General features: G+C 38.1%; 1 protein-coding gene across 11 annotated transcripts in view; it reads left to right on the top strand.

Moving 5' to 3' along the window:
• The window catches only part of LOC139967034 (diacylglycerol kinase beta-like), a 156,475-nt gene that overhangs the window by 123,721 nt on the left and 16,629 nt on the right, over positions 1-16,125 (top strand). For 9 of the 11 annotated variants that reach the window (XM_071970654.1, XM_071970647.1, XM_071970648.1 and 6 more), the window contains 3 exons: positions 3,987-4,103; positions 4,949-5,047; positions 12,692-12,733. In XM_071970654.1, coding sequence (XP_071826755.1) covers positions 3,987-4,103; positions 4,949-5,047; positions 12,692-12,733 — 258 coding nt within the window. The remainder of the gene's footprint in view (positions 1-3,986; positions 4,104-4,948; positions 5,048-12,691; positions 12,734-16,125) is intronic. The other 2 variants (XM_071970650.1, XM_071970655.1) reach the window with 1 other exon arrangement.

Below are 16,125 nucleotides of genomic sequence, written 5' to 3'. Positions count from 1 at the left end.
TTGGAGAGGGGTGGGGTGGGGGGAGGGGCAATTTGCTGTATAGTATGTGTTAGATACCAGTGAAATGCCACATTGCTATAGCTATCATAGAAAGTTACAGGACTTTATAAATATCTCACAGAGATAGACGGCAGTCATTTCATCAAAATGCACCAGTTATTGCTGTCTTCTTTCTCTTCTTCTTTCTGTTTCTTTCTCCTTCACCAATTAGCTGGTAATTAGCAAGCAATTAACAGTTCCATTAGATTAATACCTATTATCTGGACAATTGTATTTTTAGTCAAATTCAAGCGCATCCAAAGAGTGATTGAAATTTTAAAAATATAATAATTTGGAGTGAAATTGGTAAAATAATTGATAAGCTGTGTTATTATAATCAGATAATAAATTGGAGCAAATCTGGTAGACCCAACATGATGGTTTCTATTCCTATATCCGGAGGCCCCGTTGAAGTTGTAAAATACTTAAAGCTGGCAAAAAAACATTTGACCTTGCATTAGGAGGTTTGGCATAGTTATACTCAAACATTAATTAACCATGAAATTTTGTAGCAGAGGCCTGCAGCATATGTACTTTGGAGTTATAATTAATGTCACAGGCAAAAGAAAGGGGGGGGGAGAAGATTTTTTTGTGGGGATGGGAGAGAAGAAAGTTTGGGTAATGATTGTATCAAAGAGAAGTATATAAAGGGATAAAATCAGTTTTGTCTTCAAGATGAAAGGACAGCCACTTGATATTTTATTAAAAGTGCATCTGCACTGACATCATCTTTAATTTTGTGACGTTCTGCTCCCCCCTCTTTCTGTATTATCTCTTGAGAGGCTGCTAGAATGTTCCTCCCATTTTCTCCACCCCATTTTCCTCTTGTGCACCTGCAAGCCTGTTGGTTTTCTGGATTTTTTGTGTGTGTGGTTGGATTCATTTATGTTGAATATGTGCCTAACTTCTTTCATTAGTTGATATTTATCTTTGAATTCAAGTTCAACCTAGCTGTTGTGGCAGGGGTTTGTCAAGTCTTCCGCATGGTACAGTCCTCTATGGGTAGTAGAATTAGTGAGCCCTCTGTGTTTGAGTATTATTTGTGTATATATGTTTATAGAAAAAGGAATATTATATTATATATATATATATATATATATATATATATATATACTGTAGTTGCATCTCTTTTTTCTGATTCATATTATTATTATTTTTTGTAAAATTGTTATACTTTTATTGCTTTAGAACTGTTTTCTTAAAAATCTATTTGAATTGTGCACTGTTGAAGGTACAACTTGAATGGTTAATACCAAAATACTTGAAAGTAATTAATGATTTCATTAGATTAAAATGTGATAAGAAATGGTGGCGCATATTAAAATGACCTCCATTTTTAGCTCTCATAGGTTACGGTACTTCAGAATAAAAACAATATAAAATAATTTAACAAGCATCATGGAAGTGAAATATGTTTGTAGATTTTTGATATTTAAATTTTTTTCACTCATAGAGAACGGTGCTTTTTTACATAATATATTTAATTTTCTTGACTTAATGGTAGTTGTTAAAATAATTGTTGGTAACACTGTAAGGCAGACTTGATATTTGTGAAAAATGGTTTACAGATTCATGAAGATATTTACTTGCAATATAAACCCAGCATTTCATTGTAAACTTGTTATATGGTACTCTGCAGTATATACAGGGATATTAAAGATAGACTGATTGATCAGTGGGTTGCAATCGGGTGAAGGGTGGCTGTCAGTGGTGATATACATTCATATATATATTAATACTATTTATTTCTGCATGACATAACTGCCACATATCATGCAAACTTTGCGATGGATACCACGGTAGGATGGCAGAGTGATTACGTTAGGTTTTGATGTGATTACGTGACAGACCTCATGCGCTCTCCTGGAGAAGTGTGTCACGGTTTCTTGTGTCAATCTACGTCACTGGATTTAGCATAAGTATTTAGATTAGACGGCTACAAGTGGTGTAAGAAAGATTTTAGGAACTACGGATGGCGACTAGGATTGTTCGAGAGAACCCTGCATGCCTCTGTAATGTTCAGAGATCAGACTGAATGGATTAAGACAGCGTGGGTAATATCTGTATTTATTGCCCAAAGTAACAATATATTGAGATTATCTTGACTTTATGCATGAATGCAATTGTAAGTTAATACTAAACTGATGTGAGACAGCTTAGCATTTTGTAGGAATAAGTCCGATAACTTGATTTGTTTGTGTCGCAGAAAGAGAAGAACAACCGAAAAATGTTGGGAATTATTGTCTCGTGGAACTTAATGATGTCACTGTTAGAACTCTCTACTCGTAAAAACAGTGAAACATCGTCTGTGGACCTTAATTGTGTGCTTCTTCGAAACGAGCAATATTTTGTTAGATTTGTTGTAAGAATAATCAGAGATATTGGTTATATTTCCAAACTAGTTTATAGTCAGTTTGATTCCATTCCTTTAAAAGATTACAAAGTCAACTTGCATGCTGTTCCTTCTGTCATGACTTTCCTTTTATTTCTTTTTTTTTGTGGTGGTGGATGATGGATTTCCTTTCCCCCTCTTTGTAATTTTGAATGTATCTCCTAAGTTGTTGGCACTCATATTTCTGTACCTGGGCATTGCTTCACTCTTTAATAGCCAACTGTATAAGCCAAGGGAAACCACTTTTGTGCTTTGTGAATGTTTTGAATGTCTCTGCTCAGAATCATCCACAGAGAAGACAGATGGCTGATACCTAATCTTCAGAAGAGAAGAAGAAAGAAGTTGGGAAGGCGGGTGGGGGTGGTGTGGAGGTGGTGTGGTGGTAGGGGTGGGGCAGGATCGACTTCCCCAGCTGCCTGTTTTCTTCGTTATACTGTTTATGAGTTTAATTATTTTCTTTCGTTTTTTTATTCAGCATGTTTCATCTCACATATTACTATATTAAGATAGATACAAAAAGACAAATGTTCTGTTTGCAATAAAATTTTTAGAGGGAAGCGGGAAAGGTTCAAACAGATTGAAATGAAGTTTTGATGACGATTTGATTCTACTTGATTATAAGTTTCCTTAATGTATTTTATTCTATAAGAGTGCAAGGAATTTGGTGTAGGGTCCAGGGGCCCGCCTTAAAGCCCCGGCGAAAACAAGAGATGGAACCCCTTTTCGGGGGGCAAAACAATTTTTTTCTTCAGCCAGGCTGGATTTCCAAGGTTTTCCAGCCCTGCATTTTACTATATTTTTTTTTATTCTGTATTCCAGTTCCCCCCCCCCCCCCCTCATCGTTCTTGCACTTGTAAACCATTTGTATACCCCTATTCCTTTCCTTTTCTTCACCCCTTTTTCCGTAACCTTCAGTTAATCTGCATTTATTATTAAACCCTGTTTTGGAAGATTACCTTGCCTTGATAATAATTTTGCCATGTAAGGGATTATTCTGTTCATCTGCATGGTATTTTATAAAATTTTTGTATTTTTATTCTGTCTGTTAAAGTATAGTTTGGATATTCCCTTAATAGCACCAAATTGTTTTGTAATTAGGCACATTTATGATTATGATTATAATTATTGATTCTGGATCACTTGAAGTGACTTACTTCCAAAACAAGATTGTTATTGAAACAATACTGTCATTCTCAATTAAATATTGTAGGTTAAATCATACAAAGAATGAAATGGTTTACACAAAACAAAACCTCAGTGATGACGCATAGAAATGTTAACTGAATAGATGATTCCTTTCCTCTTTCCTTCAACACCCCTCTCCCACCCCCCTTCTTCAACCTTCACCCTCCATTTGGTGTGGTTTCACCAGCCTCTGCTATTTGACTGCAGTCACAGTTCACATTGCTATGTATACACAGTCACACAATCGCACATTCTGGGTGAGGTCCTCATCGACTCAATTTTCAATATCATGGCAATGTGCCTAGATAACAGGCTCATAATCTGTTAGTTATTGGTGGTGTAATTTGCTAGATATTTTTCATATCACCAGGTTATGAACCATCACTGGGTTGAAGGCAACAGTCCTGGTAAATGCGATCGGTGCAAGAAGTCTGTGAAGACGTATAACAGTGTGACGGGACTACGCTGTAGATGGTGCAAGATGACGGTAAGATTAACCAATCTCATGCATATGCATGAATCTCACAATGTAATTATTGTGTTGCCAGAATGTAGTTTGTAACCTGTCAGTATCCATTAATATCTGATGAGAAGCCTAACCATGATGATTTCCTTTAGGGATATAAAGTTTATATCCTTTCAATGTCCCTTAATATCTGATGAGAAGCCTAACCATGATGATTTCAGTTTAGGATATAAAGTCTATATCCTGTCAGTATCCCTCAATATCTTAAAATCAGCCTAACCATGATGATTTCAGTTAAGGGTATTAAATCTATATCCTTTCAATGTCCCTTAATATCTGATGGGAAGCTTAACCATGATGGATTCAGTTAAGGATATTAAATCTATATCCTTTCAATGTCCCTTAATATCTGATGTGAAGCCTAACCATGATGGATTCAGTTAAGGATATTAAATCTATATCCTTTTAATGTCCCTTAATATCTGATGTGAAGCCTAACCATGATGGATTCAGTTAAGGATATTAAATCTATATCCTTTCAATGTCCCTTAATATCTGATGTGAAGCCTAACCATGATGAATTTCAGTTTAGGATATTAAATCTATATCCTTTCAATGTCCCTTAATATCCTATGAGAAGCCTAACCATGATGAATTCAGTTAAGAATATAGAGTCTATATTATTCAGACATTACCTCTGCAAAATAACCTTGTCTTGGAATTTCTTACTTTAACACATATTTCATGATTAAATACTACTTCCACAACTATTTACAGAGCTGTGAGGTCTGTCTCCATGCCTAGGGGATCAAGATTTATAAACTATGTCACATTCGAATGCTCTTTTTTCCTTTTTGTATTTACAGCTCCATAATAAATGTGCAACTAATGTGAAACCGGAGTGTAACATGGGCAAGTTCAGGGATCATATTCTTCCACCCACGGCTATATGCCCTGCTGTACTGGTGAGTAAAATACCTGTTCTGAAAGGCAAAGCAGAAAATTACTTTGAGGCAGGGTTGGTTTCGTTTGAGCATTTTGCCCAAATTTTTGCTACATTATTCGACAAAAATGACAGTCGTCACCCCCACATGGCATACTTTTCCCAGAGAGGAAGAGAGTTCACATTGTCGTCATTGCGGTGGAGTTGAAAATTGTATCGTTGCAATTTTGAGTTGAAAATGTTGGTACGTGATAGTTTCCAATAAAAACACAGATGACGTATTACTTGTGAGAAATGAGTAAAAACCTGATGGGGCAATAATCACATGTAGAGTTGGAACCTAATATGGAGATGAGGGCAGCGTACCCTTCATAGAATTGACATTCTGTCTGCCACTGAAATATTCCCTTTGTTCGTTAAAATTAAGCCTCAAGTATTATCAGCTCAAGTGTCATTTCTGCTGCACTTTCCATGTCCATACAGAGGGACAAGACAAAAGTTGACAAAGTAAATGTCACTCGTCTGCTACTGAATAAGGAATTTAGGAATTTAGTTGCAGAAAGTGCGAGAGACCTTTGGGGGATGTGATACTATTATGATATTAATTTAATGGTTTATCCACACAACCAATGTAATCAGTTGGCCATGGTCAAACATCAAAAGTACCAATGGAGCCTTACAATGAGCTGAAATACATGGCAACAGATGCCGACAAGCAACTCACATCGGAACTGGCTTCAAAAGCTCTCTTTCTGAGGATCCTCTATGTGAACCCTAGACACTTCTCTAACCTTTAAGATGAGGCTTACTTATACACATTGGCATCACCTGGGGTGGGGAAGGGGAGAGATTTGGGGAAGGAGGGAGGGAGGGAGGGGGGTGTTGGTGAACCCTAGACACTTCTCTAACCTCTGACATGAGGCTTACTTATACACATTGGCATCACCTGGGGTGGGGAAGGGGAGAGATTTGGGGAAGGAGGGAGGGAGGGAGGGGGGTGTTGGTGAACCCTAGACACTTCTCTAACCTCTGACACGAGGCTTACTTATATACATTGGCATCACCTGGGGTGGGGAAGGGGCAGATTTGGGGCAGGAGGGGAGATGGGGGAGGGGTGTTGGTCACGACATGAATGATGAAGTGAGTTACATATCATTTGCAGGAGAGAGAGAGACTGAGGAGTAATTATCATATAACCTTCGACCTCTTTCATCTTAATGCAGTGACTGCATGACCTGTTACTTCAACCTACTCTGTTGTACTTTACCAGTCACCAAGATTTGGACTATTTCTCCAAGTTCTAAACAAGTTCTAAACCTTCTAGTGAACATTTCTCTGACAGCTTGGGCTAAGGTCAAAGGTGAAAGTCTGGTACTTTAACTGTTGTCCTCTCGCTAGGATGTTGTTGTCTATGGATACTATACGGTGCATAAACGTATAATGGTTCTGACAAGAGACAAATCTGGAGTTGATCTCAAATTGAAAACAATTTTTGTTCAGTGATTTTAACTGCAGTGTCCTTTAAAACTGCTTCGGGTGACAACCTGTCTGTTTTGTTTGGCAAACATGTGCATTCCATCATACTGTAGACAATGTTAGCACAAGCAGGACATGTTTGGTTATTCTACAGTCTCAGCTTTCCGTGTTTGATACATTAGAACTGTCAATTAAACAAAAGAGGTCCCTGGTCGCCATCTTTAACATATCAATCCACTCTCAAATGTCCCAGAATGTCCTATAATTGTTTGCCTGTGGTGATGCCAAGAGAAAGAAAATCAGGTAAACATAGTTTACACTTCTATCAGAAACAAAGTGTTAACAAATGAATAAGCTGAGTTGGTTTTTTTAATTTTTAAAAATTTGTCTTTTATTTATATATTTTTTTTACTTTCTTTTTTACCAGTGGTGGTCGTGATATGCCTGGAGTATCCAGTTTTTAAATAAAAGATAAAAGCAACATTGTTAAATCACAGCTGAAAATATCACACATGGCTTAATGCCCACATGCAACTCTATAAATATCTATTACAAGAGTGATTCTGTCTGGTACCCCAAAATAGGCAGAAATCTGTCTTGCTGAAAAGTGACATGAATTGGTGATTTTCTTTGGGTTTTTAAGTATTTGAAACGAAGGAAGTAAACCAGGCTCATGACTTATTGTCCTATTTGTGTTCTATGATATAACTGTAAAATACATTGTCTGAAGAGAAAAGAGACAGTGTACACATGAATAGGTTATTTGCACTTTGGAAAGTATTCCATAAACTATAAATATTATCCCCATAAATCCCAAAGCAAATCAGTAACAGCAGAGGCTCATCCTTATATTCGGGAAGGCATGACAAATTCATGGCTTTTGCAATCTTTGCAGAACCCCGAGAAAATGACAGTTTTCTATTTATGTTACTTAAATGGGTTGTTGTCATGAAACCAATATAGAGTTGTTCTTTATTCTGGGGAGACATGAAAGATGTAGAATGAATTTTATTTTACTTTTTTATATTTAGTAGGATATATAAGGGTTGCATCATGTTAGACCCCCTCACAGTTCTATTTCAATCCAGGAAAAGTGTTGAGAATATACATTGTCCGATTATACCCTATGCTACTAACATCAAAGAGTGAGAGGGAACCCACCCCCATCCTCCCTGCGACCCAATTGCTTGTTGCAGTACCCTTCAGGCTCCCTAGTAATGGTCGATGCTGTGAAAGTAGGAAGCCCCCCCCCCCCTTCCCAAAGGGTGTGTAATGTTAGCCTTCTTAGTGGTGGCCAGTATGTGCTTTGATAGTAGGAAGGATTCACCAATGATATATGTAATGAAGGGATCTCCTTTAACATCCCTCCCTTAACATCCCCATCCACAGGGTGTGATATTAAAGCCTTCTTTGTGGTGGTCAGCGAGGACTCTGATAGTAGAAAGAATCCACCAATGATATATGTAATGGAGGGACCCCCCTTAAGGCACACCCCTCCACAGGGTGTGATATGTTAACCTTCTCAGTGGTAGCCAGTTGGAGCTTTGATAGAAGGAAGCTTCCACCAATGATATATGTAATGAAGAGACCCCCCTTAACGCACACGCCTCCACAAGGTGTGATATGTTAGCCTTCTCAGTGGTGGCCAGTGGGAGCTTTGATAGAAGGAAGCATCCACCAATGATATATGTAATGAAGAGACCCCCCCTTAATGCACACCCCTCCACAGGGTGTGATATGTTAGCCTTCTCAGTGGTAGCCAGTGGGAGCTTTGATAGAAGGAAGCATCCACCAATGATATATGTAATGAAGAGACCCCCCTTAATGCACACCCCTCCACAGGGTGTGATATGTTAGCCTTCTCAGTGGTGGCCAGTTGGAGCTTTGATAGAAGGAAGCATCCACCAATGATATATGTAATGAAGAGACCCCCCCTTAATGCACACCCCTCCACAGGGTATGATATGTTAGCCTTCTCAGTGGTGGCCAGTGGGAGCTTTGATAGAAGGAAGCATCCACCAATGATATATGTAATGAAGAGACCCCCCTTAACACACACCCCTCCACAGGGTATGATATGTTAGCCTTCTCAGTGGTAGCCAGTGGGAGCTTTGATAGAAGGAAGCATCCACCAATGATATATGTAATGAAGAGACCCCCCTTAACACACACCCCTCCACAGGGTATGATATGTTAGCCTTCTCAGTGGTAGCCAGTGGGAGCTTTGATAGAAGGAAGCATCCACCAATGATATATGTAATGAAGAGACCCCCCTTAACACACACCCCTCCACATGGTGTGATATGTTAGCCTTCTCAGTGGTGGCCAGTGGGAGCTTTGATAGAAGGAAGCATCCACCAATGATATATGTAATGAAGAGATCCCCCTTAATGCACACCCCTCCACAGGGTGTGATATGTTAGCCTTCTCAGTGGTGGCCAGTGGGAGCTTTGATAGAAGGAAGCATCCACCAATGATATATGTAATGAAGAGACCCCCCTTAATGCACACCCCTCCACAGGGTGTGATATGTTAGCCTTCTCAGTGGTGGCCAGTGGGAGCTTTGATAGAAGGAAGCATCCACCAATGATATATGTAATGAAGAGACCCCCCTTAATGCACACCCCTCCACAGGGTGTGATATGTTAGCCTTCTCAGTGGTAGCCAGTGGGAGCTTTGATAGAAGGAAGCATCCACCAATGATATATGTAATGAAGAGACCCCCCTTAACGCACACCCCTCCACAGGGTGTGATATGTTAGCCTTCTCAGTGGTAGCCAGTGGGAGCTTTGATAGAAGGAAGCATCCACCAATGATATATGTAATGAAGAGACCCCCCTTAACGCACACCCCTCCACAAGGTGTGATATGTTAGCCTTCTCAGTGGTGGCCAGTGGGAGCTTTGATAGAAGGAAGCATCCACCAATGATATATGTAATGAAGAGACCCTCCCTTAACGCACACCCCTCCACAGGGTGTGATATGTTAGCCTTCTCAGTGGTAGCCAGTGGGAGCTTTGATAGAAGGAAGCATCCACCAATGATATATGTAATGAAGAGACCCCCCCTTAACACACACCCCTCCACAGGGTGTGATATGTTAGCCTTCTCAGTGGTAGCCAGTGGGAGCTTTGATAGAAGGAAGCATCCACCAATGATATATGTAATGAAGAGACCCCCCTTAACACACACCCCTCCACATGGTGTGATATGTTAGCCTTCTCAGTGGTGGCCAGTGGGAGCTTTGATAGAAGGAAGCATCCACCAATGATATATGTAATGAAGAGATCCCCCTTAATGCACACCCCTCCACAGGGTGTGATATGTTAGCCTTCTCAGTGGTGGCCAGTGGGAGCTTTGATAGAAGGAAGCATCCACCAATGATATATGTAATGAAGAGACCCCCCTTAATGCACACCCCTCCACAGGGTGTGATATGTTAGCCTTCTCAGTGGTAGCCAGTGGGAGCTTTGATAGAAGGAAGCATCCACCAATGATATATGTAATGAAGAGACCCCCCTTAATGCACACCCCTCCACAGGGTGTGATATGTTAGCCTTCTCAGTGGTAGCCAGTGGGAGCTTTGATAGAAGGAAGCATCCACCAATGATATATGTAATGAAGAGACCCCCCTTAACGCACACCCCTCCACAAGGTGTGATATGTTAGCCTTCTCAGTGGTGGCCAGTGGGAGCTTTGATAGGAGGAAGCATCCACCAATGATATATGTAATGAAGAGACCCCCCTTAACGCACACCCCTCCACAAGGTGTGATATGTTAGCCTTCTCAGTGGTAGCCAGTGGGAGCTTTGATAGAAGGAAGCATTCATCTATTAGCATTGATAGGAAGAGGAAGTAACCATTTTGATCCAATCACAGCGGACATTACAAGCTTGACTTTAATTACTGATTCTGACTTCCTGAATGACGAGAAACTTCCCACTCATGAGACGTTTATTGCCTTACATATGTCACCGTGTGGAACTTATCTGGCATTGTTAAGGCCATATTGACATTGGTCTACATATGTGAGCTGTCAATTTTTAAATGCTATCCCATTGAGGAGCTATCAATGTCTCTTTTTATTTTATTGTGATAGGGTGCCATGGTCTGTTAGACCTCATCAAGTACTTGTCAATTGAAATCACATTTAGTCTTGGAGGATATATTAAGTCAAATTTGGACTTTAGTCTCATCAAGTTGAAGGAACACACATTGGTGTAATTGTGTCAGTAGGTTACATTATTCGGAACACGGTATGCATCAATCAATCTCCACGGAATTAACGCCCGATCTTTTCTAAACTGGCAATTTTTATGGGATACTTAACGGATTTACACTTTGTCTGTGATATTTTTCTCAAAGTGTGGAGTAGTTTTTCTTCATTCTGTCCAAAAGTGTGTTCATGTTCGAGTGGAAAAGAGATAGCCCCGAAGAAACTATGATTAATTTGAAGAAGAGTGAATTTATTTTAAGCTGGATTCAGTCTGATTGTAATTTCATTTGACTGGTTTCTTCTTCTTTTTTTGTTTGTTGGAAAAATACAAAACAAAATGAAGAACCTGATTTGAAAGACTGATTGGTTCCTGAGGAATTAGGATAAGGATCTACTATGTTTGTTCAGACTTTTTTGAAGCGGCATAGTCAGTATGACCGGGATAGTCTTGTCACTGACGAGGTAGGATTCTTATTAAAAAAAATTATCTCTCTTCCATTAAAGTTTGTCACTTGAAAAACTTAAAATGAGAAAATTGTGGGCTAATAGTAAAGAATAAGTAAAGAATATTAGCAAAACTTATCTGTTGAAAAGTTAAAAACAGGTAGACAAGAAACTATGATAAAAACATGGTATTTATGTATTTATGTTTGTATTTTTTTGGGGGGGGGGGAGGAGAAGTGCATCAAGTAGGTCAATGCTAGCACATATGTGTGATAGCACATGGAATATAGACAGCTGTTATATTATAGATTAAACGATTACGTCGATTTGATGTTAAAACAACAAGCTGTACGAGGAAATGACGTCAGCCAGGTCAGATTTATGGACGGAAGTTCTTGTAACAGATATCAACAGATCTGCTACAGGTGTTTCAAAGAAATACAACTTCCTGGCAATAGAAGAAGTGCTGGTTTTTCAAGCTGAAATACTGTACCAACCTATCGTTACCAGCTTGTAACAATGTACTATGTACAGTATTAAGGCTTGACATCTGGTAACATGCGGTTTTAGTCACTATTAGGAATCCTGTCATTGTATTTTGTCAAGAGATTTTGGCTGTTGGTTGGTTTAATCCCTTGTAAGGGAAATCTTAGGCAAGACTGAAATATCAAAGAAAAAAATGGGGGGAAAAAATGTGTGGAAATAAGAGTTTGCTATTTTGCCTGTTGTACATGAAGTAGGGCATGAAGGCAAGACGATTACCTTGTTATAGTAATGGGGGTGGTCAGTTAAAAGTCATTTGGTCATCATTTTATGGGCATAAGGGTCATCATTTTAAGGGCAAAAGGTCAGTTCTATATACAAATCAGTTTGATGAAGCTGAAGGCCAGACCATACACTGTTTTTTGGCATGTTTTAATTCCCCACCTTTTGCTGATTTTATCACTGTGCTAACACTAAGGGGCCTGGGGGGTAGGGAGGACATGTTCCACTTGGAAGTTGGAAGGGGGAGGGAAAGGGATATTATGCTTTTCTTTCTCAACCATATCTATTTGTAAACCTAAAGGTCATCTACAAGTTTGGTTTAGTCAGATTAAAGTGATATAAATGCAAGAGATTGAAAATGCATTGCTTAATTAGCCAATGAAATGCTTAATTACCCAATGTAATGCTTGACAAAACTTTCTGGTGAGTCTGTGTGTGTGTGAATAATTCTTCTTCTATTTATATATATATATTTATTTTTTCTTTTCTGAAAGATGTACCATTAATCCATTAGTTGCTAGAAACTTCTTTGGAAGAATATGCCTCAAATTTGTAAGAGCAGATTCAATTAACTGTATTTAAAGAAAGATATGGGCTTGATACAGCATCAGTATGATGTCTTCTCAAGTTTATTACACTATATTAATTTTAAGTAATTTATTTTTCCTTTCATGCATGAATAATCAGGGCAAAAGGTCTTCTTCTTCTTCTGTAATATATGAATAATTCTCTCAGGTTTGCCTTACTCTTGATTACTTTATAACAGGGCAGAGTAAACTCAGTCCAGACATCGTCTTTCAATAAGGAGGTATAGATGACCTTGATTAATCTTAATCCTTAATTGTCTTAATCCTTGTCCTTAATCCTGAATATAGATTTACAGCTTCCCTTGTGGTGTTGACTTTTTTTTCATTTGCTTCTTCCTGGCTTGGTAGTGTACCTTTAAAATCAATGCATGTAAATTATGGTATGAATATCTCTCTATGGCTGTGGTAAAGATAACATTTCAGTAGAAAAGAATGGGTACTATTGAGAAACAATTACTGGATAAGGAGAACTTTCTTGCTACAAGTTGTTTCCATGAAGCCTGTGGCAAATTTCTTTCATTGCACATGCCTGATGACATGTCGGCCCATGGAGGAGTGGCGGAAATGTTTCGTTCAAATTTTATGTTAGAAAATGTCTGCAGCTCTTTCTGTATCTGTCCCCAACCGCCACAGCTTCAATGCTTTGTAAAGTTACTATTTCTGGTGGTCTATGCTTTAAGATTTATGTCTGGCTTGTAATTAAATATCAAATAAAGCCAAGATGTGGATGCTGGTGGTGTAGATGTGTGAACAATTTAAAAGGTAACCCTGTTCCCTGCTACTTTGCTCTGTCAATGTTGCTTGCTGTTCAAATGCATGCTATTGATACCTTTGGAGGAGGGTTGACTCTGATGACATGCATAGGTTGGCAAACTCTGCCATGAAAAATATGTAGTAAAAAATATGTTAGGAAAAGATGCAATGTTAAAGTACAGGTATACGGGTAGAAAAAAAATATGTTGGATAAAAAATATTAAAGATAAAATATGTGAGATGTTGGATAAAAATACGTCGGATGAAAAATATGAAAAATATGTAAGATAAAAACTATGTAAGAAAAATGTAACATTCATATATATATATCTCAATATATATCTCAATACATATATTTCAATATATGTATATCTCAATATGTATATCTCAAAATATATGTATAGATAGATATACCTCAAAAAGAATTCAGTTCACTGGATGAATTCTTCTGTTGTAAGACCCTTTAAGCAAACTTCAAATTTTGGTTTTATCTTTCCTTTCTTGCATATGAGATTTAGCTGTTATAGAAGTGTACTGAAAATGTTCATAAATAACTCAACTATGGTATCTAAGGAGTACTACAGAGAGTATGTAATTTCAAACTACAGTTTGACAGTGAGTAGCACTACTCTATACAAAGCTACACAGTGATCAATGGTTATGTTGCAATCTTTAGTGTATGTGGAAGTAAAGAACATTTTTTTACCAAAAAAAAGCTATCCAAAAATGATTCCTTTTATATTTTGACATTTGCTTCATTTATTCTGTCATTTTGGACTCTCCTAATTTTCTTCCACTTTGTGAATAACTTTCAGCAAAAGAGAAAAGGAGAAAGTCAAAATGAGCAATATACACAAATTAAATATAAATTTTTATTTAGCTGCCTGACAGAATCTTTTGATAAATGGTTAAATATTGCCACATTTGATAATCTTTAGGGTATCAAGTGCAATTGAGATGTGGGCAGAGTCTATTTAACAATAGCGATGTTATATTAATGACTCCATCAACGATTTTAAAAAGGAGAGGGTGTGGACCTGGGGACATTAAAACCAAACATTAAACCCCCCCCCACAAAAAATAATCTTCATAAAAATGGTGACCTCTCAGCCATATGTAGGTTACAAATTCAGTCTTTAATTAGATCTATGTGCAAAGTTCTGCTAATATAACTACTTTAAATTTTGTGGGTGTGCGGGGGGGGGGGTGGGGGTGGGGGTTGAAAAGAGGGTGTACCACCCCTCCCCACCATGTTGACTGGTGACCAAGATAAAGAGTTGCATGACAGTGATCCATCTAATTGCATCCTGGTTCATGAGTTGATTCTCTATTGATGACTCCTTGATATTGGAAGTCCTTGAAATAAATCCAACATAAATTGTCAATGGTGAAAGTTCTTCTTCTTCCTCCTCCTTGTGAATGCCTCCCCTCGCCTCTCACATCACCAGTGGAATATTTGCTATTGACTGAAACATCTCATTTAGACATTGCAAATAATGATAACACAGGGCAGAGTTTTCATGGGTTTCCGGACCGTCCGAGATAACCCAATTTCTGTTCAGGACTACCTCAATCAGCTCTGGAGGTCGTCTGATGGACGACTAATTGTTTACATCAAAATTTGTGTTGCATTGTGACTAGATACCACCCAAAAAATGATGACATGGAATAACCCCCCCCACCCCCCTCCTCCCTCCATTGCTCTGGAGATACTGAAGTAAAACAGAAATGGTGGTACTAGGCCTAAAGCTGATGTTATATTCAGCAACCTTACACATCCCTCCTATGTTTTACATGTTAGTTACAAGGGTACAACCAGAAGAAATTCGTAAAAATGTATTAATACTCTTTTCATCCTCTGAGGTGAGGACCACATTACAGAAAAATTACAACTAAAGGAAAGTTTTTTTATTTTTGATTAATAAAATAGTTTTGGTCCCAAACCTTGTTCCAACAAAACAAAATAATACTACTAATATTTAACACAAAGTTTTTAATATGTTTGAATATGAGTGTACCATATGCCCATATCTCATGTATGGTTTCGGATTCGTTGGTAAACCAGTTTTGCTACCATACCTCAATACAGCCTGCACATTAGTTGTAAATGGATTGAGGCTAAGCTAACATGTGATAATGTCTATGTAATTGCCTCCCACTCATCACCTGGCATCATTATTTCAGCTTAAACAAGTGATGCTCACATGTATGCAGTTAAAACAAATAGCCTGTTTTTGCATTTGTGTGGGAAGACGAAAACAAATTGTTTTGCTGCAATGCTATTGAACTATGGACTTGTGCATGTTTAATATTCTCTCAAATGATTGTAGGCAATCTGATGTTCGGAATGATTTTTGCAGTACGCATAGGAACTCGTTTACATGCTTGTAACAGATTGAGTAGGCTGTCATAAATCTTCTCTCCAGATATCCATGTTAATTCCTGCACCAGTAATGTGCTTAAAATTCCTTTAAATCTTAAAGTGAAATTTGCTTGCTATAGCCCTTGTCCAGCAATGCTTTAGAATCATACAATATTTTCTGTCAGGATTTTTTTCACTTGGTGAAAAAACAAAGCTTTTTCTAGATGTTTAATATTGCAATTAAATCGTTCTTATCCCCCCCCTTTTCTTATGACATACCCCTCCTCCTTTCTACTATTTGCTTTTATTATAGAAATCTACAAGTTGTACTGCATAGCATCAATTAGAATTAGTACCATGTACATGGGTTTGCTGTGGTAAATCTACATAGTCAGTGAGAGTAGCATGTATGATGCTCTGATAAAGCCCAGTCCAGTGTATTACACTGTAAATATATATACATATATATAAATATATACATATTAATATCTATTATGC

This window comes from Apostichopus japonicus, chromosome 4, assembly GCF_037975245.1.
Source record: "Apostichopus japonicus isolate 1M-3 chromosome 4, ASM3797524v1, whole genome shotgun sequence".
Taxonomy (NCBI): Eukaryota; Metazoa; Echinodermata; class Holothuroidea; order Aspidochirotida; family Stichopodidae; genus Apostichopus; species Apostichopus japonicus.
The sequence above is the reverse complement of the archived record's forward strand: the minus strand, read 5'-3'. Positions and strand labels throughout refer to the sequence as shown.